This window comes from Agelaius phoeniceus, chromosome 1, assembly GCF_051311805.1.
Source record: "Agelaius phoeniceus isolate bAgePho1 chromosome 1, bAgePho1.hap1, whole genome shotgun sequence".
NCBI classification, from domain to species: Eukaryota; Metazoa; Chordata; class Aves; order Passeriformes; family Icteridae; genus Agelaius; species Agelaius phoeniceus.
Window position 1 is genome coordinate 56,653,441 of NC_135265.1, and position 27,990 is coordinate 56,681,430.

The 27,990-nt window shown below is 39.2% G+C and overlaps 1 protein-coding gene across 1 annotated transcript in view; it reads left to right on the forward strand.

Annotated features, from left to right (window-relative positions):
* PDE1C (phosphodiesterase 1C) overlaps positions 1–27,990 on the forward strand; it is a 274,035-nt gene that overhangs the window by 197,783 nt on the left and 48,262 nt on the right. The window contains exons 7-11 of the mRNA XM_054629572.2: positions 2,255–2,371; positions 4,158–4,298; positions 13,387–13,487; positions 15,222–15,350; positions 27,579–27,680. Coding sequence (XP_054485547.2) covers positions 2,255–2,371; positions 4,158–4,298; positions 13,387–13,487; positions 15,222–15,350; positions 27,579–27,680 — 590 coding nt within the window. The remainder of the gene's footprint in view (positions 1–2,254; positions 2,372–4,157; positions 4,299–13,386; positions 13,488–15,221; positions 15,351–27,578; positions 27,681–27,990) is intronic.

Genomic DNA, 27,990 nt, shown 5'->3' on the forward strand with positions numbered 1-27,990 from the left:
CTACAGTCTATAGCATCTTATGAGAGAAGATATCTATATTGGTACCTCTTCTCCTGAGTTCCTCCACAGTAACAAGACAGTTGAAGAATCATCATCTACTCTCAACCTACTTAAGCTTTATAGAATTCCTCCATTTTTTCTATGTTTTCAAATGATTAGATTGTAAAAAGTGATCATGTTAGAATAAGTTAAAACAAACCAATAACAACAAAGGCATAATTTTCCCCAGAGTGAAGTAGCATCTACCTGGTCACTGTGCACTCTAGAATATATTTTTTTTTCCAAAACTGTTTTGAGAACATGTCTTTGCTTGGATATTTTTGGAGCTGGTAATGGATTTGGTTGAAATGGGAGTGACTTTGAAGAAAGCAAAACAGTCTCCCTAGCAAAGTAGTCACAGCACCAAGCCTGATGGAGTTCAAGAAGCATTTGTATGATGCTCTCAGGCACATGGTGTAACTCTTGGGGATGTCCTGTGAAGGACTAGGAGGTGGACTTGATGATCCTTGTGGGTCCTTTCCAACTCAGCATATTCTAGGATTCTGTGAAGTCTTCTGTGTTAAAAACCATATTTCATCTGAAATTTCTCAGTCCCATTTCCTCCATTGAAAATGGTGTATTTTGTTGCTTGCTTCAGTCCAGTAAGGTCAATTAAAAAACGCTTACAGTGACCTGACTGCTCAGTGTGCTCTGTAAAATGACCTGATGATTTAAGCATGTAAAAGGGTGTAGGAGTGTACCCCACACACACATCTTCAGCTGTTCTGGATTGCCATAATCAACATTCCCCTCAGAGTCATGCTAATAATGACAAGGACTGAGATGAAATGAAGTCAAAACAAGCTTATTTTTTAACTACAAATTCTCATTTTTGCTGCTGTCGTCAAGACGACATCTGCACTAAATAACTCAAAGCTGTGGAATCACAGCTTTGCAACAGAGGTTGGTTTTAAAAAGAATGAAATACTGCAATTTCTACCAAAAAAATGAAGGCTCTAGCAGCACAAGTTCTAGATGTATAATCTGTCCCATTTTTTCAGTGGATGAGAAGTTAGGCTTTTTTTTAATTTAGTGCACAGCATCCCTCTCTCTTTATATATATTTTATACTAATTTTTCTACTGCAGTAATCTGTTGCCTTTCTGTGTGACATGGCTGTGAGATAAAAGACTGGTTGCCATAAAAGGACAATCAGCCTTGTCTTTCATTTGAATAGTGGTTATACAAACCATTCATAGAGACACATTTACAGAGTACGCTGTGGTGATCTGCTGTTCATCAGTCTAGTGCTAGAGACAGAACCTCACTGTCTAACATTAATTACTGCTGAAGGAGTTACATGGTTTAGAATTGAATTTTTCAGCCTTTTTTGATGCCCATGCCATGACAGGAATATTTTCTAGGCTAGCAAATATACAGGTAATGAACACAGAACCTGTAGTCACTTACAATGTCTGCAGTATAGACTTCTGCTTATCTGTGGCTACAAAAATGTTGTGCCTTCCAATAAGGTTGAGCAGAATAACATCTATCCCTGAATTTGCTTGTTGACTTATATATCAAGTCCCCAAAGGTTAAGAAGAGACAGAAACCTAGGAAACTGAGCATTTAGAAAGAATTAGTGTTTCTCTTCATCTCTTGCTAGATAATGAATGCTGTCACCTCCCACAGCCTTCCCTAACATTTGAGATTCACATTCAAACTTCTGCAAGAAGATTAGACCTTAAAGTTTAGATGTAGGAGCTGAGAAGTGAACTTCCCCTCCTGGATCTCTTGACTGACCAGCCTGAAACACTAGTAGGTAATTTAAAGCTGACTGTAACTTTCCCAACTGGAATTTGATATTTATTCTTCTGTTATAAAGATTAGAATTTTATATAATTGTTAGCACTTAGTGTACCACATCAGCCCAAATAGGACCATCTTCATGTCTCAGGTACTAAAACAAATAAGAATTTTTACATTTTAGGATTCATCTTTTGGCAATTAAATTCCAGTGTAGAGAACTGCTGTGTTTAGAATAAAAAACCAGCATATGTGTTCTTAATGGAAGCTTCTTAAACATAAATCACACAGCACAAATAAGTATACTGATACATATTCATTGGTTGAATGGATTATGAAGAATTTATTGAAAAATAATGACACCTTTACATCACTACTGGAATTCTCAAATTGTGAGAGAAAGTGAAGAAATGGAATGATATGGTAAAAATGATAACCATATTAACTGTCTTTTCTACCTCCTCTTGCAGAATGTAGACAAATGGTCCTTTGATGTATTTGCACTAAATGATGCCAGTGGGGATCATGCACTGAAATTCATTTTCTATGAACTTCTCACACGCTATGATCTGATCAATCGTTTCAAGGTCAGTAGTTAGAAGATGGCTATCTTTTTTCAACTTCCCTCTCATCCTGCTTTTTTCAATTAAAAATGCAATTTTAGTGATCTTTGAAGAATTTGTGAACATTGCACTTTCCCTAATAAGCAAAAACAGATGTGATTTAAATAGTACTGTCAATTGCAATGACATGCCATGAACTAGGTGGGGTTCTAAATGAAATCCATCTGAAATACTGCATTTGGTCCTCTGAGAATGATGGTGTCATTTTCCTGAGCTTCATAGGCTCAGGAAGAGAGAACAAAAGAGAACAGGAGAGTATGAAAGCAAATTCAAATTCATTCCAATTAGGTTGGCCAGCAGGTGAAAGTAGGTGATTCTACTCCCAACTCTACTCTCATAAGACCCCATTTGGAGTACTGCATCCAGATCATCCAGATCTGGAGTTCTCAGCACAGGAAAGACATGGACTGTTGGAGCCATTGTAGAGGAGGGCCACAGAAATTATCAGAGGGCTGGGGCACCTTTCCTGTGAGGAACGGCCAACAGAGTCAATGTTTTTAAGCCTGGAGAAGAGAAGGTTCTGTGGATTTTTTATTGCAGCCTTCTGGTACTTGTAGGGGACGTATAAGAAAAATGGAAGAAACCTTTATAGCAGGGCCTGTTGCAACAGGACAAGGGCTAATGATTTTAAACTAAAAGTGGATAGATTTAAACTAGATATAAGGGAACATGTCCCTGTTCATTGCAGGGCTGGTTGACTAGGTGACTTTTCAAAGTCCCTTCCAGCCCAAACTATTCTATAATTTCATAATTGTTACAGAGGTTTCCTCCAACTTTGAAGAGGAAATATTGCCATGCAGTTCTTGACCACTGTCCCCACGCAGATACTCTGTCATCCCTTCCACTGTTGACATTTCCATTTCTGAGGGGTTCCCAACTCACTTTGACTGGAAAGAGTTTACAGATGCCTAGATTTTTCAGGATCTGCCTATGCCTGATGAGACATCAAGATGTCTGCTTAGAACTGCATCCTCTGCTTAAATGTACCTAAGAGAAGAAGAGCAGTGATCTTTTATATTGAAACCTTAGTGTTTAATATATTTGCTGTCTGAGCAGAGGAAACTGGAGAACCCATGTTGTCAGTAACATATGTTACCACCTGCATAGTCTCCTTTCTAGAAATCCCCTGAATTGCATTTTGTCAGATAATTGCAGTTACTCTTGAAGGCAGAAAAACATGGCAATCCCCTTGGATGGGCAGGCTAGATTTTGCTCTGAAAACCCAGAGGTCTGATAAATTATATTCCTCTTAGACTATCTAGGATTTGCTATATCATGTGTTTCATTAGAAAATTTTAAATGTGAATAGTAAAGCAGAGATATATTCCAGTTGATCATGAAGGTAACAGGCAGTTGCTTGCAATCTATTTGGAAATATTTCTCCATGGCAATCAATCCAGCGGTTGCTGTTACTTTTCATACTCTGTCTGCTCCAGACAACATTTCATAGTATATATATTTTGTATATTTATTTGTGAGAAGGAGTCACATGTAATGTAATTATGGATGGGAAAACCAATTTGAAGTAGTAACCTGAATTCACTCTCTCTCTTGAATGACTATTTCAAATGTTCTAGCATTTTGTTTGTTTGTGAAGTACACATGGCTCTTTGAGAACCTATTATCAAAATACTCCTGTCTGGATGCTAGCCATTAAAGGTGGGAGTTTTTGTGGGTATTTGTTTGTTTGGTGATGCTTTTTTGTTAGTTTTTTTTTTCCCTTTCTTTAATTCTGTGCTGCTTTACTTAGATTCCCATATCTGCCTTGGTGTCTTTTGTGGAAGCTCTGGAGGCTGGCTACAGTAAGCACAAAAATCCTTATCACAACCTAATGCATGCTGCAGATGTCTCACAGACAGTCCATTACCTCCTTTTCAAGACAGGCACTGTGGTAAGTAAAAGACTTGGCATCCTGAATATATAGTGAGTTTACAAGAGTTTCTGGTTATTAATTGAGATAATGCACAGTGGAAGCTGTCTACACTGTAGACATACTTAATTCGATATGGCTGGACTAATAAAGGTAAAGACTTTGGATTATTTAGGAACAGAGGGTAAAGGAAGTTGTTGATAACTCTTTTAACAGTTATGTTAGGATGAATGACAGAATGAATGAGAAACCCAAGCTTGGTTTTTCACCCTGCCACAGATCTTCTGTGTGAATTTGCCAACACACATTTACTGGAATTCATTTCACCTAATATGAAGAATTCTATTGTCTAAGCTTTCTTTTTAACTTAAGGTAGGGACAGAGTACATCCAAGTGATAATTCATTCCACTTATCTGAGCATAATAAGTGCTAGGATCTGGAAATGCTGGAAATGCTGACCTCAATCCACTTCTCTACAGCAAAAATATCTGGATTGGCTTGCACAGAAACCTGCAGACAGCTGAAGTCTGACAACAATGACAGGAATGAACAAGGGCATAAAAAAAAACTTAGTTCCCACAGTGGGTCTCAAGACAAACAACAGAAATACATTTGAGGATGGACTAGAGGAGTTGAAGGAAGATAGATTCCAGAGTGAAGTGATTCCACTGCAGTTTGGATTTAGCTGGAGGCTCAGAAAGTTGCTGGCCCACATGGTTGGGGAGAGAATAAATAGCAGGGAAAGTTCAAAGAATACTTATGTATTCATTCCATTCTTCTTTCTCCTGGCTACTGCTGCAGCCAGAAAAAAGAATGAAATTGCATTTAGTCTGATTATGTGGAGCAGATCTTTTCCCCATATTATTTGCCTCACTTTTTTCCATGCATCTAATTTGCCCTTGCTCTTGCACTGGCAGAAGCATAGAGGCAAAAGTGACCAGTTATCTCCTGTTATACCAGGGCCATTCAGTGATTGTTCTGTTTGCGGCTGGTACTTGAATACATGTAATTCTGTTCTATTGCATTTCATTTCTCTGAAGTCCTTTCACTAAGCAGTGTGCAGTTCCAGGGTCATGGAGTCTTTGTATTGCAGAGCAGACACATGAACCCAGGTCAGCAGATGTTGAGGCTCTTGCTGCAGCTCAGGCCTTCTTGAACACTCCCCAGTTGTTACAAACTCTGTATCTGGAACTGTTGAAAAAAAGGGTAAGGAAAAACCAAGTGCCTCAGTCTAACCAAATTCTAACACTTTCTCATGCAATGAACACCTTTGATCAACTAAAAAATCACTATAAAAATTGTCTGTCAGCAACGCTTGTGGTGATATTTGTTTGCTGATGATACCCTTTTCTGTGCAGCTCAATAACAAACCCAAAATACTGGCACCAGTGTCTGCTGGGTGATGGAGTATAAGAGAGAGAGGTACTAGCTAACAAGGCATAGTGCAGCACTTGCTATGTCTTTTAGGCAAGTTTCAACCACTGTAGAGTTGCTAACACTTGGGAACTGTTTTGTGCATGTGATCTGTATTTCCGCAGTTCTTTGGTTGCCGCTAAGATGTTGCTTTCAATTCTGAAGCCAGAACTGGATGTTCTTCCTTGAGGAGTTACATGCTCCACAGCCTCCTGTTAACATCACAAGTTTCCTGTGTTGAATGTAGATTACACTTGTGAATTGCAGTCACACAGTAGTTAAAGCAGTAAATGCTGCTATTTATCAGAAACAGATTTGCAAGGACTTAGGTGCTATCTGTCCCAAGAGGTGATTCAAACAGGCTGATGATGGAAATTGTGTCACTTGCTTCTGATTGTGCCTGAAGTAGAAAGCACTTTGGTCAGAATTGCAGCTAATACAGTTACATACTCAAAACCGCCTGTGAGATACTAAATTGGTCACTGTTGCTTTTAGGACATTAGTTACTGAAAATGCACTGCAAGCTGTAGTCAGTCGGAACAGGTGCAATGTTGAGTAATGTGAATTGTATTCTAGTGGTATTCCTCTAGAATTGTATTCTAGAGGAAATGGATTCACTTTTTCACCCCAAAACAATGGAAGAACGGCAGTTTTCATGCTCCAAAAGACTACTGGATTACAACAGTTGCCCAAATATAGTTGACCTCCATCCTATGCATGTTCAGAACTACCTTTTTTTCCATCTTTCTGCTTCTTGATGTGTTAGTCATTTAGCAACAACTCAGATGTGAGTGAACGACTACTATTTCGTTCTAGCCTGTGATGCACCAGTGCTGAATGGGATTTCCTATGCTGCCTCTGAGTGCAATAAAGCAAGGAAAGCGTTAAAAGAGAGACAAACAGAAGGACATGAAAATACATGAGTAAGTGATGGAGAAATGCAGACTTTTTTCCTCTGAGAGAGAGAATGCTGCGGACTAAAAAGACATAAAAAACCAAACCCAAAAGAACCTCCCCAAAACCAAACTAAACCAACCTCTGTTTCAGAGGAAAAGATGACCTGAAATCATAGAATAAACCAGATTGGAAAAGACCTTTGAGATCATTGAGTCCAACCTATGACCTAACGCTACCTTATCAACGAGACCATGGCACTAAGTGCTACGTCCAGTCTTTTCTTAACCACCTTCAGGGATGGTGACTCCAACACCTCCTTTGGCAGCCCATTGTAATCCCCAATCACTCTTTCTGTGGAGAACTTTTTCCTAATGTCCAGCCTACACCTCCACTGGTGCAGCTTAAACTGCTCTTGTCCTGCAGCTAGTTGCCTCAGAGAAGACATCAACTGCCACCTGCCTACTACCTTTGAGAGAGTTGTAGAGATGTAGAGAGTGATAAGGTCTCTCCCCTGAGCCTCCTTTCCTCCAGGCTTAACAACCCCAGCTCCCTCAACTGCCCCTCATAGGACGTGTACTCCAGATCCTTCACCAGTCTTGTTACATTTCTCTGGACATGCTCCAGCATCTGAACATCCTTCCTAAATTGAGAGGCCCAGAACTGGACACAGTACTCAAGGTGTGGCCTCACCAGTGCTCAGTACAGAGCAAGAATCACTTCCCTCATCCTGCTGGACACACATTCCTGATCCAGGGCAGGATGCCACCAGCCTTCTTGGCCATGTGGGCACACTGCTGCCTCATGTTCAGGCTGCTGCCAATCAGTACCCCCAAGGTCACTTTCTGCCTGGCCACTGTCCAGTCACCCTGTTCCCAGCCTGTAGTTCTGCAGGGGGTGGTTGTGACCAAAGTGCAGGATCTGACATTTGGTCTTGTTAAACTTTATATTGTTGGATTCATCCCATCAATCCAGCCCATGCATGTTGATCTGCAGAGCTCTCCTACTCTCCAGCAGATTGATATTCACAACCAATTTGGTGTCATCTGCAAATTTGCTAATGGTAGACTCGATCCCTTCATCCAGATCATCAGTAAAGATCTTAAACAGGACTGGGCCCATACACAGATCCCTGGGGGACACCGCTAGTGGCGGGCCACCAGCTGGAGACAGCACCATTCATCACCACTCTCTGGGCCTGGCCATTCAGCCAGTTTTTAATCCAGCAAAGAGTGCACCTGTCCAAGCCATGGGCTGTCAGCTTTTCCAGGATTATTCCATGGGAGATAGTGTCAAAGACTTTGCTGAAGTCCAGGTAGACAACATCCACAGCCTTTCCCACATCTACCAGGCGGGTCACCTGGTCATAAAAGGAGATCAGATTGGTTCCTCCTAAATCCATGCTGGCTGGGTCTGAATCCCTAGGCCATCCTGTAAGTGCCATGTGGTCACACTCAAGATGAACTGTTCCATAATGTTGCTGGGTGCTGAGGTCCGGCTGACAGGCCTGCAGTTCCCTGGATCCTCCTTTTGGCCCTTCTTATGGATGGGCATCACACTGGCCAGCTTCCACTCATCTGGGACCTCCCTGGTTAGCCAGGACTGATGATAAATGATGGAGTGCAACTTGATGAGCTCTTCTGCCAGCTCCCTCATCACTCAGGATGGATCCCACCTGGTCGTATAGACTGGTGAGCATGGAGGTGGCTCCTCAGGTCACTAACAGCTTCATTGTGGATTTCAGGGGATCTGTTCTTCTCTGTGTCCCTGTCTACTAGCTCAGGAGACTGGTTGTCCTGAGGATGACCTGTCTTATTGGTGAAGACTAAGGCAAAGAAGGTGTTAAGTACCTTAGCTTTCCTCACCTTTGGTAACTGTATTCCCCACCATGTCCAATAAAGAACAGAAGTTTTCCTTGCCCCCCTGCTTTTGCCATTAATGTATTTATAAAAACATTTTTTATTATCCTTTACAGAAGTGTATCTCTGCAATATGCATAAATATGTGCAGTGGTAAGAGAATGTACATGTCCCAGACTTCCATCTAGAAAATAGGAACTGGAGTGTGTGCTTGCAAGCTAGTGTGTATATGCTTGCACTGCAGCCAGTGCCTGAACTGAGGCCATTGCTGCAATTAGCTACATAGACAGTAGTCCATGCAAAGCAGTATGATGGAGTTATGGTCCAGAGGAGTGTCTTCTGCTTCTCAGGAATATTCCCAAGTACTAATCATTCCCACACCGAAATCATATCTGTAATTTGGTTTAGGATCAATATAGCAGAATAGGAAACCACTCCACAAACCTGCAGCACTGTGACATTTCAGCTTTACTTCTCTTGTTTGAATGCTTTTTTAAACTTAGATTTTAGGGTTTTTTCTTTCTTCTTTGTTTTCACCTCACCTTCCTTAAACTATACAACCAATCTCAAAGTGCATAGATTAACGTAGTTTGAAAATGAGAAGTTATCAGTCCTAATGTCCTGCTGACAGCAGGGCTAGCCTCTTACGTACATAATGTACTCACACACAATAAAGAAACATAGGATACATTTTCCTCTTCCCAGGATTTGCTCACATAACTATCTTACCATTACTGTAGCACGTATAGTTCTTTAGTTCATCACTTCTACAGTATTTATGTAAGTAACTTGGACATGTTGGAACATAAGATTTTGGTTTCAGAAGTATGTTAGGGCCATTGGTTTAATTCTTCACCAATGGGATGAAGATCATGTTTAAAAAGTTATATACAAAAATAAGAAAAAAACCCCTCATTTTTCTTGCTAATCATTCTAGTTAATTGTAATGTGGAAAATTGCTTTTTTCATATTTAAATAGTCCATAGAGTTAAAATTTGTGCTAGTCTTAAAAGTAAGAAACATGTTTCTGTTTTGTCTTCACATGGTTCATTTGCCTTTGTCATGCTCCCTGTTATTTATGAACTCTCTGAAGAGTTTTGTTTCATCTCTCATTTTTTAAAAAAATTATTTTCAATTAAATCTTCTTTCCCTCTCCTTTCACAAAATTTCATTAGCTTTCCTGTTATTTTTTCCCTCAGGATGATGCTTTGGAGTTAGTTTATTATACATTACCGTATGAACTACAAGAATTTTGGCTCTCTCATAGACAAAATGCTGGAAGAGAATTTGGAATTAATCTGATGTTTATCTGTCCTGCTTTAGGGCAAATTTGGGAGAAAACCTCCAAAGGGGTTTTTTCTAGAAAAGAAGAAGTGGCCCCTCCCCTAGCCAGTCTGGGAAAAGATTCCCTTGGAGAAAAGTGGAAAAAAATGTTTCTTTAACAGGCAAAGCATTCACCAGCACAAAAAAAAAAAAAAAAAAAAAAAGAACAGTATTAAACAATGAAACCTCTCACCACTCCAAAGAGATAATAAACTCAGAAAGTCCCCTTCATGGGTTGTAGCTCAGCTTACTCAGTCTCCTATCAGTCTCTCCTGTGCTGGAAATGCCACTGCACAAGTCTGGCCCAGTGGGCCACAGGTGCAAGCTGCCGGTGCTCTTCTGGGTTTTCAATCCAGAGCAGATTTATACAGTCCCAAGAAAAGAAAAAAAAAACCCCCACATCCGTCCACAGACAACACAGTCCAGGAGCAGGAATGTGGAGGAGTGAGAGCATTGTTTGAAAACAAACTGCGCTTCTCTCCCCCCTCCCCTTTGGACTCAGAACCAGTCTTAAAGTCTTAAAACTTATTTCTGGCCAAGACAGACAAATGGGGATACAATTCAGCATCATAACGTCACCCCATGATATTATCTCATAGCAGATTGGCATACAAGCATGATTTGCAGGAACAGCTTCCAAGAGCTGACACACTTTTTGCTCATTTCATTCCTTCCTTTATTAAACTCTGTTGTTCAGCTCTGATTATTACTTTCTTTGGTATTGTTTTCTGATTAATCTTTATTACTGCTTGGAAATACCACAATTTCTTTTTTAACCTAGACGATGGTGGGAAAATTGTAAAGCTTAAGATTTCTTTCTCTGATACTGACAAGAATTACAGGAGACTATTTCCTGCAGCAGACTTGAAAAACTGTGAAAGTGCAGGACTTCTGTCACATATTTTAGTACTAAAGGGAAGTGAGATAATCTTCTCCACTAGCCTGTTTTGATTAATAAGCAGATCATCATAAGCTTTGAAAATAATACCTGCTTTGGAATAAAAGTTAATAAACTCTTGGGAAGGAAACTAGTTAATTATATACATTGTAAAAATTTCTTGGAAATGCATTCTTTTTTTTTTGTGAGATTTGGATACACTACTCCTTCTTCCTTCTTCTTTCTATATTCATCAATCCTTTTATTTACATGCAAATGAGCCACCCTAATAATTAATGATTCACATTTATTGTATATTTTTGAAAGTCAATTATGCTTCCTTGCCCTTTGTTTTCATTCTGCAAGCAAATACTTGGTATTTCACGCCTTTTACCCTTCACCATTTCTGACCTACTACCATCACAGAAATTTTGATAAGGTTTTATTCTGGATTGGTTTTATTAGCCCTTTAGAAATCAAAACCATTCACATTTCCTTGCTCTTTTCATCTTTTGTGACACAGTCCTGCTGGTCTTGATGGCTTTGTTCTTTAAAAATTAGCTTTCTGTTTCCATGATGAAATCTACCACAAAACAGTGAATTGTAAAGCCACCATATTGATGGAGATTGCATCCATTCTCTTCAGGCTCTTTGTTGTCTTTTTTGCTTTGTCTTGCAAGGTTGTGTCAGGAGAAAAGGGACTAAGAGGTTCCAGCTACTTCCCTTGTGTTACTCACAAGCCTATTTTGACTTTGTTCTACTTACACTGCTTTATTTATTACCAAAAATTAACATCTGTAATTCCAGTTTTATTCTGGGTCATCTTCCTGGAATGCTGTTATGACACTTAATACTGCTAATACAAGATACTGCTAATAGTAAGATTTACTACACCATATTTGAAAACCTTCCTTACCCAAAATTGTTTAACAAAAGATGCTTCGGTAAGGTATGCAAGTCAGCACTTTCCCTGTATGTGCCTTAAGAGACAAGGTAGGAAACCTCAAACACTAAGACACAATGCATTGGTGATGCTGTAAGACTTGGGTCATGAGATCTTGTTAGTGTGGGAATCATCAGATGCTGTCCAGGTGGTCTGAAGTGGATGCATTGGACTAGCTGAATGTGTCTTGAATGAGTTCTGCAACCATAATACAGACTTGCTCTGGCTGTTTCTGAGTACCTGTGCCCTGATTTTTTTCTATCATTTGCAGTCTCTCCTTTTAGGAAATGGCAGACCCCTGTGGGCAATGAAAGTCCAGATCTAGACATGTAGCCTGGAAACCTTAGTTCCATTTGCAGTTGCTGGGAGTTGTTGCTTGAAAGTTGAATTAATGTTCTTAATCATCTGGCAATCATTCCTTATTCACATGTCACACCTGGAAACAAAATTGAACAGACTTCTCCACCATCAGTGCTCTCCAGTCATATCTTGGATCAGTTATGTAGATATGAGAAAATAGTGGTTTCCATTTCTGATCATTTCTTGCACTCCTCACCATCCTCTCTCCCTTGCTATTAAAAAAACCAAAAACAAACAAACAACAACAACAACAAGCCAACAAAACCCACCAAACAAAAAGAAACAACCCAAACCCAAGAACTATCTTGATTATGGTCAGTAGCATTGTGCAAAGTATCTTTTGAAAAACATCTACATTTTTAATGTAAGGGGATCTTTAATACTGAGACTTGCTCCATTCTTCACTGGTTATGCAGAGATGACTGTGAAACACAGATAAAGAGCTAGACAGGTTGCTGTGTGCAGTTCCACTGTTACCTGTGCTTCCCTGCACATGCTTAACATACTAGTGGTGGCCCCTGAGCTCTAGGAGATATCTAGAATAGATTTTGGATACCTTAGTGCCTTTGCTGGGCCTTGAATTAAAAGGTAGTTTGTATATGAATGCCTGTCAAAACATTTGCAGGTTGACAGTGAGGTGTTACAGAAGTATTTGGCAGTCACTGTGGAAAAGGCTTTACTAAATGCAATACATTTAAGCATTTCAGACAAATATTTACAGCATCTACAGTATCTAAAACCTTTGACTCCTTTTCCACCTTTTCAGTGGAAAACCAGACAATAAAATTATTTGACTCAGATACAAATTATTAAAAGCATCTGAATCTATTTATAAATCTAAGGCAAAAGTGACTTAAGCATTGTCTAGGGAATTAGGAAAAATTCCACAAACTTCAGGACTTTCTCAAGTGTTTTTAAAATGATAAATAAATCACAAGAGGTAAATCTTTTGTAGTTATCTTCCTTGTTCTCCTCATGATTCAGTGATTGAAAAAGACTTCTGTTTTCTGGAAAATAGTGACATTCTTCTGTATCTGAGTCTCTGCTTCTCAATTAAACTGAACTGAAAATACATACCGTGGTGGTATGCATTTACCTGCACATATATCATCAAGTTCCCCTTGATGAACCTTGACTTTCTTAAGTTTTCCTCATTTCTCTCCTTGAAACATTGCTCTTTCAGAAGGGCACAGTTCCCCTTGCTCTGCCTTAGACTTTATTTGCTGTAGTTCAATTTACTTGGATGAAAGCCCAGGATGAACACTGGTTTGGCTTTTACGTATCAGCCAGAGAAGTTTGCTTTAAAACAGCTGGCAGACTTCAGGGGAAAGGTAATGACATGCAACGCTGACTTTCAACAGAGGATAAATAACTTACTTTAGAAGACAAAAGCCTGAGAAAATGACAACTTACCTGATTGTACTGTAATCTCTTTTCAGCACTGGCTGACAGAGCTGGAGATCTTCGCTATGATTTTTGCAGCTGCCATACATGATTATGAACACACTGGAACCACCAACAATTTTCACATCCAGACAAGGTGAGGTCACTGTAAATCATGATGAAGGGTCAGGAATAAGAGGGAGAAATCTTTGGAGAATAACAGCACAGCCACCTTAGAAAAGTGCAGGAACTTCTGCTTTCAAGTGTTGCAGAAGGAAATTTAACTTTTTCAGGTTACATTTAATTTTCTCTTGTTCAAACATTCACAATGGAATGAATGTATTCTTAATTCCAGAGCACTGCTTCATATTAATAACCAGGAAAAAGAAAGTTCCAAAAATATTTCCATGTAAAGTTTTCAAAGACATAAGGCTGTATAGAGTGATGTATTTTGATAAAGTTTTGAAGGAGCTACTGTAATTTTACAGTTTTTTCTCCTTGCTGAATTTGAGGATTCAGACAATATTGGCATAAGTCAGGCATTCAGTCATGTTTGTTGCATTCATCAGTGAATATGAACACTACACGTACTATTTTCACTTGAGTGGAAAGCCATACCTGCAGCAAGGGTATATGCTTACCACTACCTAATCGGGGAATTACTTTTTTAAAACATCATAAATTGCTAGAGCATAATTAACTGATCACAACCTAGACGGAGCTATGTATTTTATAAAGCTTTTGGGTTGGTGGAAGAGAGGAAAATAAGATGAAGATGGCAGCAAAATTCAAAAGTGTGCAAGATTATGAAGTCTCTAGTTTCATTTATAATTGGACATCCAATGTCTGTGTATAATTTTGACAATAGGAGTGTACTGGTAGAAATGCCAAAATGTCTAAATGTCCTCGACTGACACTGCACGCTTGGGCATTTTTAAAATGCATTGTAATTAAATTAGATTACATGTTTGTAATTAAAATAGATGTCTGTAGTGTGTTAGCTGAATCATGCTGTGCATCAATAATGGTTTCCGGGATAAAGCACACATATGCACACTAAAGACTGGGAATGTAGAAAGAAGTCTCTGTCTCTATTCTGGGTGAAGCCACACTACTCTTCTTACAACTTTATGCATACAGGAATTAGGGATCTGCTGAACTTTCCAAATACTTGTAAAAATATTCAAGGAAGAACAGTCGTAATTTAATTTTTCTAATTGAATATCAGATGGTGTGAAGTGTCAGGGAATAAAAATATACACTGCTCTCTGTGAAGCAGATATGAGTGACAACTATAACAAAACATATCACCTTCTGTTGCTGTTAACTTCTTTGTTTTCAGACCAGTTTACCCATTCATTAATCAATGATCTCTGCTCTGGGGCTTAACATGAGGCATGAAGTACCTTTGGTCCTACTCTGTCCCACTGGCAATTGCCTTTCCAGACAGCATAGTCTAGCACAGATGTCAGAAATCAGTTGAGTTATATCTTGCTTACAGCCAGTTTGCTGTACTGGAAACTGTATTGGGTCACATCTTGCAATTGCTTACTTGGGTACAGTCAGATTTTAATATCATAGAGACATCCATAAGAGCTAGGAAAAAGCCTCACAGTTCTACTCTAAGTTTATATATCTCTCACAGCATTCAGTACTTGTTTTCAAGTATGTAACAAGGCAGTTAGGTGAGTCTCATCTGGTGAAATAGATTTTTCAGTGTTCTTTAGATTTCTTTTACTGAGTAACAGCAATTAACATAGTACTACAAGAATTTTTAAAATGCTCATATCTATTCTATAGACTTAATTGCTGTAGCTGATCAAAGGAAAACTTCTGAGTCTCTTTAGACAGGGAAAAAACAACCTTTCCCATGTTTTCTTTTAAATGCTAGGTCAGACTCAGCCATTCTATATAATGACCGGTCTGTGCTTGAAAATCACCATGTTAGCGCGGCGTATCGTCTTTTGCAAGATGATGAAGAGATGAATATTTTATCTAATCTCTCAAAGGATGATTGGAGGTAAAAATGAGCATGGTGGCTGCCTAGGAATATTGGAGCACCATCATAGACTGGTATTACCTTGTTTGAATAGAAATATGCATTATTGTATATTGCATATTAGTCTTTCTATACTACAAGATAAAGAACTTTAAAGGTGTTTGTCTTGTTTATTCCTGCTTTCAATTTTCACTTCTGATAGTGAGACTAGACTTAGTGACAATGGGTTATAGTATACATGGGTTGACTCCCATGTAATTATTAAGTATCACAGAGACACTCTTTGTATACATGTAATTGAGCGTAGACCTAGCCTGCTGTTTCTTTGTCCTAAAGCATAAATATAACCTTTATCTAATTTAACACTTCCTGTCTGGAAATTATAAATGGGACTTAAAGCAAAACATAATCCAGTCCAGGGAGCATAGATCTACTACATATGCTTAGAAGATTTAAGAAGCTGTAATTTAAAATAAGCCTCATGAAATATGTTATTTATGTGCCAAAATGAGCCCATGATTAACTTTCTAATAGTCCATGATTAACTTTCTAATAGTTCAAAGTGAGTTTTCTGTTTTTCATGAATTTCAAGGGGTGATAATTTAAAAATAGCCTAGTGTGCTAGACCGGAGGATCCAGCCCCATGGTCTTTTTCATGGGAGAGGAAGCAGCTTATGAAATCCTATGTGACACACAGTGCCTTCTACATATTCTTAAATGTAACATAGTGCTGCATAGTTGTTTAATCTAATTTTAATATAAATGTGGGGAAATAAGCCTGCCTCTGGGGCTGACTTCTACCAAGATGGTCAGTGAAGGCTCTGCTTGCTAATGTGTTTCACCTGAGTTTCCTATTTATTTCAACTTGTCAACAGTGATTTGATCCTATAGTCAAACACCAAGAATTTACAGTGCTGATTTCAGTCAATGTTGTGGAGGAGTGCCCTGAAAATTCTACCCTCTAATATATAGAATAGTGTCATGATGGGCAGCAAGAAGGAACAGAAAGAAAATATCTCCACTGTGATGTCAAAAATCTATTTTATGTACATATGGAAATGCCTTGTCAAATATTGGCAGAAAATTACTGCTTCTTTTAATGTTAGTAACGAAACATAAGGAACTAAGTTACTAGAAACATCAGTCTTAGAGCCACTGTCTACAAGGAAAAGCCATGTAGTGAAGCAGCTAATTCATTATGCTTCATTGCATAGATACTGACTTTAGGTAAAGACTTTAGCCTGATTTTGAGCTTTAAACTTTTTCAAGTTTTTAATTGAATCAAAGCCAGTTTCAGATATTTCTCATTGATTTTGTAGTGCCAATATGTGTGTTCTGCTGATACAATGTGCTTAGAACCAAAGTTCCAAATATTAACCCATCCCTTTAAAAAATATTTTGACTGCCTGAGCAAAAATATTCAGTGCTTTGGGTTGTTTATTTGTTCTCTCTCAAGTATGACTTTATAGCTGGTGATCAAACAGCAGTGCTGAAAAATAAAGGACATTGTGTGGAAGTGCTGTAATTCCAAAACATTGTGATTTCTATGTGCTTTTTCTTTTGACTGCCACTACAAAATCCCATAGGCAAACATTTGGGAAGCGCTGTAAACATCAACTGACTTCAGCAAAGTCTGTTGAAACATAAAACCCAAGAAGCCCAGAGTTTCCCCATTCTAAGACTTAAAAGTAGGACCCTCAGTATTGAAAGATGATTTGGGCAACTAATATGATATGCCCAAATTAAACTTCACATTTGTAGACTGATAAATCTCCTTCTGCAAAAGGCCTAAGTGATGTTTTTGGAATATAAGTCTTGAGTACCTTTCTGAGCTGAGCCCTGACTCCTTTTTTCACATTACTGGGAAAAGAAGATCTGATGATCTGCAATCCTAGATATGTGTGTGGATTTTATAACTTTTTTGTATTCTGTCATCTAATTAGGGAACATATTTTCAGGAAAGATGCATAGAAAATTGGAGACACATCTCACAGCTGAAAAATAAATGGCCATGGGTTTTGTAAAGAAAGCAAATGAGAATGGAAGAGAACTTTTGGGCTATAGTCAAGAAGAGAAGAGTTGAATGCTTACTAGTGCTTAAACAACTTTTTTTTTCTTCCATAGAGAAATATGTATATTTCTCTGGTGCTTATTAAATATTAGAAAATTAATTGAGTTGCTGCATTTTGTGAATCCCATTTGTGCAAGTTATAAAATGAAAAAACTCTAACAAAGCCAGATCACAGTGAGCTAAGAGAAACTGCAAATTGAACATATGTTTTCCAATATAATGTAACAGATGTCTTTTTTGACACTGTATTTAATTGTTAGTAAGTTCCATACAGTTTATGAAAATCTTTACTGCCAAGTATAACATAAAAATAATAATTAAAATAAAGAGGTTGAATAAAGACTGAATAAAATGATATCTACAAAATGTTTAGTTGTTTAGCTTTGTATAGGAGTACAACTTCAGGAAGTAACTTTGAATTCAATACTAACTTTCTCAGTAAAGCTCCCTGGTGTTTTGTCCCTCAAATAAATCTGAACCCTCCTTGTCAATCACTTTTATTTGTTTCAAGATTGTGGTGAGAAACTATGATTTTTTTCTACTGACTTTGGTCATATGCTTTTTTTCATAAGTAATAGTGTGTAAATGGTGGCAGGATCATGTAACATTTTCTTGTAAAATTTTGTTCCTATGCACTCAGGATGGGCACATGCATATTCTGAGTTTTATACCTTTAGTGAGAATTAGCCAATGATGATATTTCTTCTAATGTAGTGTTTTCCTAATTATTTCTGTAATAATAAAGTTCTGAGACTTTGACTGAACAAAATTAGCTACATAGATCAGTTCAGGAGACATAATTATTGTAACTGTGCAGTAAGTTTTCCTGTTTTAGACTTCTATAAATTCTTGTCACTGTTAGCAGACTTCATTGTCTGTGGGTTTCTATGTAAGCCAGCTTGGCTCTTTTGCTGTAAAGACTGATGGAGATCAGCATCTTTAAATTGTGGCTTTTGTTTTCTTTGAGAAGTGGAATTATCCTTTGAATTATCTCAGCTTAGTGAGAAACCTGAAAAAAATGATGCCACCAGTGGGTACTGTGTGATGGACTATAGAAGAGAGAAGTGCAGGCTAACAATGTGTAGTGCAGCTCTTGGTATGTCTTTTAGGCCAGTTTTAACAACTGTAGAGTTGCTCACAGTTGGGAACAACATTTTGTGGCTATGATCTGCATTTCTGAAGTTCCTTGATTGCCACACAGGTGTTGCTTTCAATTCTGAAGCCTGAACTGGATGCTTTTTCCTGAGAAGTGTCTTGGTTAGACACAATTCATGGGGTGGAGCTTGGGAAACAAGCTACCTTCTTTTTCTGTTTAACCCCTCCCCTGTCACCAACAAAGAGAGACAAATGCAAGAAGATATAAGTTGAAAAGTAAGTTTCCTAAAATAAACCCAGCCATAATCAAAGTAATTTTTCTAAAATAAACCCAGCCATAATCAAGATAACAGTAATAACCACTAGATACAAAGGTTCTAAATCCCATGGACTCCTGCAAGAACAAAGAAAACAAGATGGCAAAGAAGCCCCTCCCCAAGATGGAGACTTTTGTAGAAGACCACATCAGCCAGACGACAAAGATGGTGGAGAAGATCTGTTCTCCCAGCCATGTGATACAGAGACAGAGCAAAGGAAAAAAAAAAACCAAAAAAAATAGCAGTACAACTGAATCTCCATGATTACAAAACTCCCTCTTGCCCCAAACAACAACAAAGGGAGAACAAGGATAAAAGAAAGGAAACCTGGAGAACTTGGAGAGCTATTCTTGTTCAAAACCAGTCAAATTTTACTGAACCATTTGCTCCATACCACCTGACAGGGTTTCTCCTAGCAGTGGCAGCTCTGTCAACAGTGGCAACTGGATCTGGGGCAGCAGATGAGTTACAAAGCTGTAACTCATGGAGGAAGAGGGGAGGATCAATTTTCAAGCATGACTGTCCTGCATGGCAGTAGCAAAAACAAAGCTCCCAAAAAAAGGTCCTATTCCAGCTGCAGGGACAGGAATTGCTTGTGGCAACTGTGATCAAAAAAGTTGTTAGGACATTTCCTCCAAAACAGTCTAGGATTGACAAATGCAGTTTCTCAGAGACCTGCACCTGGCAGTTTTCCGCAGAGTTCAGAGAGAAACTAAAGAATGCTTCTGCTTCTCTCTGCCCTGGCCCAGACAGAATGCCCCAGGAAACTCTCTTGGCAGCCCAGAGAGAAACAAGAAAGAGAGCTCTGCCTGTGTTCCCCCACTCTTAAAGGGACCCTGGCACCTCCAGTCTCCATGGACCCAAAACACTGGTTCCGGATCCACTTCTGATCCCTGGGTCTTAATGAGACAGTAACACAAACTGCATGGACTGACATAGAGGAATAATAGAATACAATTCACATTTTTTGGGTCACCCACCCAAGACTTTAGCCACTCTTTATTCCATATCATCTATATCATGTCCCAATTAATATATTTTAACTATATATATACACATACAAACAACTATATACAAATACAGGTGTTGTTTCAGTAGTCACTGATTGTTCCCCCAAGATGTGGATTGAGTTCATTTGGTCCATGACTGATCTAATGGGAGCAGTTCATTCTCGTTGTTCATGTTATTTCCAACATGGAGTGGCATTGCCATTCAGCAACAAATGTTACATATGCAATTCAACATTACAGACTGTTCTCATCCAAAGTCAAATCCCCTCAAGGTACATGACATGTTTCCCTGTCCCTCTGCATTACCCACCATGTGTAACCAGGTCCTCGAGTAAAAACAACCCCATAGCAGGGTTTGCCTTTGCTTGAAGTGGGATTAACCCAAACTGTTTTTCCTGACATAGCTCTCATACGTGTCATGAGACATTATCTCCATCTACTGTGCACAGAAGTAATGATTGGGCCAGTTCAGTTAATTGAACCTCTGGTGTTAACTAACCAGATAAATAGCCTTTGCTATATGCAGATGCCACAGCTTGAAGGTCCCATAAATCATTGCCTTCAGTGTTGTTTTTAACAGTCCATTGCTCTGCTTGACTTTCCCAGCAGCTGGTACAGGTGTCTGTCTATAAGGCTATTTATGAAATGAGTCCCATTGTCTGACTTAATTATTTCAGGCGTGCCATGTTGCTATAGGGCGTGTTTTTCAAAGCCCAGCATAGTGTACTGGGCAGTGACACGAAGCAATGGGGTACGTCTCCAGCCATCCAGTGGTAGTTTCTACCGTTGTGGGCACATAGCATTTGCCTTGGTGGGTTTGTTGCAGTGTGATATAATCAATCTGCCAGGCCTCCTCATACCAGGCCCATACGATTCCCCCCATAACACAGAGACTTTACCTGCTTGGCCTGCTTGATTGCAGCCCATGTCTCACAATCATGGATTACCTGGGATATAGTATCTGTGGTCAAATTCACCCCTTGGTCACAAGCCCAAGGGGTTGCATCTCTTCTTCCCTAATGACTTGAGGAATTATGGGCCCACCAAGCTAGAAATAACTTACACTTGTGCTGCCAACCTATATTTGCCTGAGACACTTTAATTTTGGCATCTTGCTCTACCTGTTAATTGCTGTGAATCTCATAATCAGCTTGACTCTTAGGCACATATGTATCCACATGACGAACTTTCTCTACCTGGTCAGCAATGTCTTGCCATACTTGAGCAGCCAAGATGGGTTTTCCTCTGTGCTGACAATTGGCTTTTATCCAACTTTCCAGCCACCCCTATAAAGCGTTTGCTACCAGCTATGAGTCAGTGTAGAGATAGAGTTTTGGCCACTTCTCTCACTCAGTGGTATCCATAGCCAGTTAGATGGCTTTCAGCTCTGCAACCTGACTTAATTCACCTTGTCTGTTGGTAGCTTCCACAACTCACTGTATAGGGCTCCATACAGCTGCTCTCCATTCCCTATTAGACCCTGTGATACAGCAAGAACCATCAGTGGAGAGAGTGTATTGCCTCTCACTCTCTGACAGCTGCTTACAGGGTGGGGTCTCCTCAGCATATGTCACCTACTCATCTTCCTCTTTAAATGATAGTCCCAAATTCTCACCTTCAGGACAGTTCAGTATGATTTCCAAGAACCCAGGGTGATTAGGATTTCCTGTCTAAGCTTGCTGTGTGACAAGAGCCATCCACTTACTTCATGTAGCATCAGTGGCATGATATGTGGATGGGACTTTCCGTTTTAATATCCAGTCCTGCACTGGTAGTCAGTGTGTGAGAATGACCAGTGCTTCAGTGGTAATCACTTCTAAGGTGGCTCAAACCTCTTCATAATCTGCTAAGATCACTTTTCTTTTGGGGTGTAGTTGGCCTCATATCCTTTGTATCCCTGAACCCAAAGGTCATCCTCGAGTTTCTCCAGGCACCTTCTGCCAGAGGCTCCAGGAAAGACCATTCTTCCTGGCTGCAGTGTAGAGCAAGTTCTTCTCATTCTGTCCCATCCTGACTGACCCATGGGCTACTGCATGGGCAATCTGTTCAAAGTATTGTTGTTGTTCTACATGAAGTAATTTTTCTTCTGTGTCACAAGGTAGAGAGGGTTTACAATCTGGCTGTACCCTGGGATTTGCATCCCCACAAAATCCATGTTGCCTAGGAAAACTTGTGTTTCCTTCTTGCTGGTCAGAGGGGACATAGTAGCTATGTTGCTAATCACCTCTTCTGGAATTTGTTGATGTCTGTCTCGGCACTTCACTCCTAGCAACTGAATTTCTTGTGCAGCTCCCTTGACCTTACTTTGTTTGATGGCAAAACCCACTTTGAGGACAATGTGGACTATTTTTTCCCCTTTCTCAAAAACTTCCTGTGCCATTTTACCCCAAAGGATCATGTCATCAATGTACTGTAGATGTTCTGGAGCTTCACCTTTTTCCATGGCAAATGGTGGGACTCTGCTTTCACCCCTGGGGTCATTGTTTCCAGGAGAAGGGAATGCCCCTCCAAGTGAAAGCAAACTGTGGCCTGCACTCTGCTGCTAAAGGAGTGGAGAAAAATGCATTAGCAATGTCAATGGTGCCACCACTTTTTTGCCTTGGACCCCAATTCATACTGAAGTTCTGACACAGCAATACTCAGTGGGGGTGTGGCTTCATTCAGGCCATGATTAGTTGCTGACTGCTCCCTGGCTCTCCAGTAATGGATTGTCTTACAGATGGGAATCACAGAGTCTCAGTCAGTGCGGTATTGTAAATGGTGCACTGTTTTGGCAGCAGTTGGTACCTGCTCTTCTTCAACCCTCAGGTGTCCTACTGAAGAAGGGTCCTTTAAAAGACTAGGTAAGGTGTTTAATTGTTTAATGTTTTCTGTCTCCACAGCAGCTATCCCAAAAGCCCAACAACTTCCTTTTGGTTCTTTGAAATAACCACTCCTAAGATAATATATACCAAGAATACATGGAGCCTCTGCACCAGTCAAAATATGTTGTTTTTTCCATTAATTCCCAGTCAAGGTCACCTCAGCTTCTAACAGAGTCAACTGCTGAAACCCCATGTTACTCCAGCAACAGAAACAGGTTCTATCCCCACAATGTCGCGATGGAATCAGAGTATATTGAGTGCCAGTGTCAGTCAAAGCTTTGTATTTTTGTGGTTCTGATGCACCAGGATCTTGGATACACACAATCCAATAGACACAATTTTCCCATGTCTCTATCAGGCTAGAGGCAGAGCTCCTCTAGTTCTGGATATCAATCACTCCCTGAGCATACATTCTGGAGGTCCCTTCAAAGGTATATGACATGTGATCTTAATTTCTGTTCTGCCCAGGAACACACCCACAGGAAACTGGACCTAAATTAATTCTTGCCGAGTTTCCTTTGTTAGTAGTTTCTTCTTTTAGTTTATGTACTCATGCTGCTAAGATGGAACTGGATTTCCCATCCTATCTTCTTATGTCTTCTCCATATTCACAGAAGAAGAATAACTTCCCTTGTGGAGTGTACTCGCTCTCCCTAGCTGTGGGATGCCTACTTCAGATAGCAGGGATTCTGATCTGTACTGGTGAAATGTGAAAAAGCCCTCCCAAAGCTCCTTTCTGAGTTTCCGATGGGTTTCTGATGGCTCTCTGATAGCTCTCTTCAATCCTCTCTTCCAATTTCCACATACACTCAGTCAGGTCTTTTTCCAAGGCTGAGACTTTGGCTCAGGTTAGAATGTGGACAGTGTCTTCATATGTCTGTAGCCTTCTTGTGTCATAGTACTCAGTGTCTTGTTTTCCTCATTCCATTGCAGCATTACTAGGAAGTGGGAGTACATTTATGTCCCAAACTGTGCAAGTTTCAACCACATTAATGTTGTACAGGGTCTGGAATTCTTTCATGTTCATCATTAGTTGAGAAAATAATCTCAATCACAGCCAGTTCTTTCAAGCTTTGGATTCCTTGCTTGGTGGCTTTCCAAAGGCCTTGATGCTGCTGGAGGTGTTCTTGGCAAAGGTATCTCTCCTCAACAATTGCTAAAAGTCACATCCAGAGCTGAGTTTAGGCCTCCTTGCAATCCCCTGGTTGATACCCATTTCACACAACAGAAATCCCAAGTGCCTTGCTTCACTGCCATCCAAAATTGTAGCATCACCTGCAGTGTCCCAGTCCCTTGTTTTCAGGACATATCAGGAGACAGAGGGCAATACAGGCTTTGGAAGTGTCCACTGGTGACATAAGGTGTTACCTCTCTGCTGTTTACTAGTTTCCTTTCTCCCTTTGGCTCATGCTTCTTTTGTAAAGACCACAGTGCAGACTGAATCTTTAGAGGATTGTCTTTTCTTTGAGTTAGATTTTTACTGTCTTTTAGGATAGGGAGAGAGAGGATGCAGTTGGGGAGGAGGTACTGAAGAGCAGTCTTATTTTTTTTTAATGAAAACCATTGTGGACTGCGGAGATCTCAGGACACCTCTTCCATATTCCTACCATACTTGATGCCATGATGCCACATGACCAGGAGTAAAACAGTAGATCAATTTAGCTCTTAAAATGCCAATGGAAGCTTCCATTGTCTTCAGGGCATTTCCTGGGCCTGAGTTGATATGCAAGCTATTGACTTAAATAGAAAATGTTCTGATATGACCACATTTTTCAATACTTAACATGATGCATCTGTGACTTTCTCAAAGAGATTAACTCAAGGACATGTCTAAAGCTATCAGTTTGATATAGTAGGCAGATTATAAGGGCATAATCATCCCTTTTTCATCAGCTTGCACTGTTTCTTTGTTTCTTGGATAGAGTTTTAATTTACTTATGTTTTAATGATATGGACAATTTTTCTGAAGTCAAGTTATGGAAGAAATTACTCATAACAGTTAGCATTTGAATGAATTGACATTTATTTTTCATTAACTTTTTCCTGAATACAAAACTGTGTTTGAATACTATAGAATAAATAGAACAAGATACTGCACAAATACCTGGGGGATATCTGACTTAACTGTCTCAGTAAGTAACATAGAGAAAGAACTAATTTGCCTGCCTGTTCACCATATGTTAGTAATAATATTTATAAAGCATAAGTATTTAGTGCTATAGTTCGGACAGTTTTGTAGCAATGTATTGATATTTAAAATTAGTGCAGCCTCTCTCTTATCTCATTTAGTCTTTGAGTTTGTCAACTATATTCTCTAAAAAAAATCGGAAACTGTTTCAGTTGACTTGCTTTTCTTCTGATTTTATATACTTTGCTTCTCTAATAGAAAGATGTTAGCCCAGACAAAAATTAGTTCACTCTGAAAGTATGAAATGTAAAATGTTAACAGGCTTTTGTGTATTATTGGAATAATTAAATATAGTCAAGAGACACTTAAGTGTAAACACATTTTCTAAAATATTTCCAGGGTCTATTTAGCTAGAGCTGCTAGGCAGCATGGAGAGTGCTGCACCATAATCTGTAGAGTAGACTTCAAAGATCATTGCAGAAACAAAGTGCACAAGATGGTCAGAGCACAAATAACAGTTGTGCGTATCCCAGGCTCTAATCTGACTCAGATGCAAAACCAAGAAATGGGTAAATATCTATCTTCAATTTTCTCTGTAATGAATTTCAGCATTCTATCAACTTGTTGTCAAATGCACAAACTTATAATCCTCAAGTGTTACATCTTTTGAGATCTCTCGTGCATTACCTATAACTTTTACCTATTGATTTTCAAAGTCATATGCTGTTGTGATGCCTGTTGTTTGAAGTGGCAAATAAGAACTTTTCAGTAGTCAAATCCTTTATTTTTTTATCATTTCAGGAGTATTTTTCATCTCTGTTTCAGAGAAAATGATGATCTGAAATATGTGCAGAGGTCAAAGGATGTGCGTGTTCCAGATTTACATTTATATGAAAGGGAATGTAGTATCTGTGGGTTTGTAAGCATATGTACATTCTTACACTGCAATTACTGAGTCATTTGCCTGAACGGAGCCCTTTGTTTTTGTATTCCTACTGCAATAAGTTACACATGAAGTAGCCCTTGCAGAGTAGTATGATGGAGTTGTAGTCCAGAGGATGTAGTGAAAAGTCTTGTTTCCCAGAATTAATTGTTCCCACAGCATTATCACACTATATTCTTGTAAAAGTATATTTCTATGCATTTAGGTTCTTTTCTCTTGGTTGTATTGACAGAGACATTTGTGGTGCTGGGAACTGACCAGGACTGGCAAATTAAAAAAAAAAATTAAAACAAAATTAATTACTTTTCATCCATCATATAATTATTTGGGACACTGTTAACTATGCAACTGATTGTACTTATGGGTTGGGAGGAGGAGGTGGTTATAGGGGGTGAAGATCAAGGCCAACTGATACCATCAGTGTTGCAGAGCTGTGGTTGTGAAGCATCCATTATGTGCCACCCATGGGATTAGGTAAGCACAGCAGTCTTGGGCCTGTACACTGTGGTGGCCTGGGACTGGAATTTGAGCACAGCTACTATGAGCAAGAGAGGAATCATCAAAATATACTTTGTGAGACATTCCTAAAAAGGACAGTAGTGATTTGTTTATAAATGAATGCTGACCCATTTCAATCTTCAAAATCTTGAGCTGGTATGCTAAACTTGAGCTGTTCTTCCTCTGGTAATCTGTAGAGACTGAATTGAGAGAAAGAGAAAATAAATTTGTATTGTGTGCTAGATCAGAACATTCTGGTATTTTAAACTCTTTAAGAACATCCATATCATCTTCAGAGAAATTTCAACTGGAGCCTAAACTACTGTTGTAATACTACTACTAATGGTGATGATGATGATAATTATGATAAGAGTAATGAAAATATGAGAGAGACAGAGAAATAACATCCAAGAGAAACAAGTGATGAACAATACCATTCCTCACCTCCTGCTGACTGATGTCTAGTCTGTCACCAAGTAATGATCACTGGCTCCAGTTTACATATTGGGCATAACATTCTATGATATAGAGTATGCCTTTGGCCAGTTTGGATCACCTGTCCTGGTTATGCTCCCTCCCAGCTTCTTATGCACCTGCTCACTGTCAGAGTATGGGAAACTCCAAAGTCTGTGTTTTGGAGTAAGTACTACTTATCAACAACAAAATCATCAAGTGTGTTATCAACATTATTCTCATATTAAACCTAAAACACAGCATTTTACTAGTTAAGAAGAAAATCAACTCTAGTCCAGAAAAAAACAAAAAACAGGACAGCAAGTTTGCTTTACAAAATCTCATACAGGAATATTTTGAATTAATAATAGCAGGGAAGTAGTGCAGGTTCTCAAAGGTCTTTATTTCATATATGCATAATATATACTAGGCAATTTTTTTAATGTGGTGATTTTACACCATATGACTCAACTTTAAACATGCATATTGACCAGTTGAATCAAGGTACCTGATTCTGAGGCTTTAAACAGTCTTTTCCCTTCCTTCTAAGAATGCCGTAGAGAAGAAAACAATTTAGGAAGTTTGTGCTTAATTGAAAAAGGAATACTAAAACCAATGTGCTCTTCAGAAAACATCTAATATTTCTCTTACCAAAGATTAGCCACCTGGCTTCATTTGCATAACTCCCATTTCTATGTTTGTGCAGAAAATCCTTCATCCTCTTCCCCATCCCTGAAAGAGGAATGAAGAGTTACATACAAAAGCATTACTGCCAATAATTTGCAGATAACAAAAGAGACTGGAGTGTGTCTGATGGTGGTTTTTGTGCTTCTCTTTCCTTGCTGCCTTCACTGTGATGCTATCCAAAAGGGAATTTAGAGCTCTAGTCATTGAGATGGTGTTGGCTACTGATATGTCCTGTCACTTCCAGCAAATCAAAGCTATGAAGAATGCGTTGCAGCAACCAGAAGGGTGAGTCATTTCACAACATAGCCCAGTGAGGGGGCTGCATTTCAGCTGGTGCTTTGCCAATGTGCTTAACTTCAAAAGCACCTCTCCAGAGGCCCTCTCTTTCTTTGATATCTACAGCAATTTTCTTTCTGCTGGTGAACTTTGAATTAATTCACTTATGAAGGTATGGGCACATGCCTATCTGCACATCTATATTCTGTGCTGGTGGCCCAAAGCTTTCAAATGTCACCATTGTTGGGACCAGCCTCATTGGGCATTTCCCCGGTGGGTATCATCAAGCACATGATTCATTAGAGTAACCTCTATAATT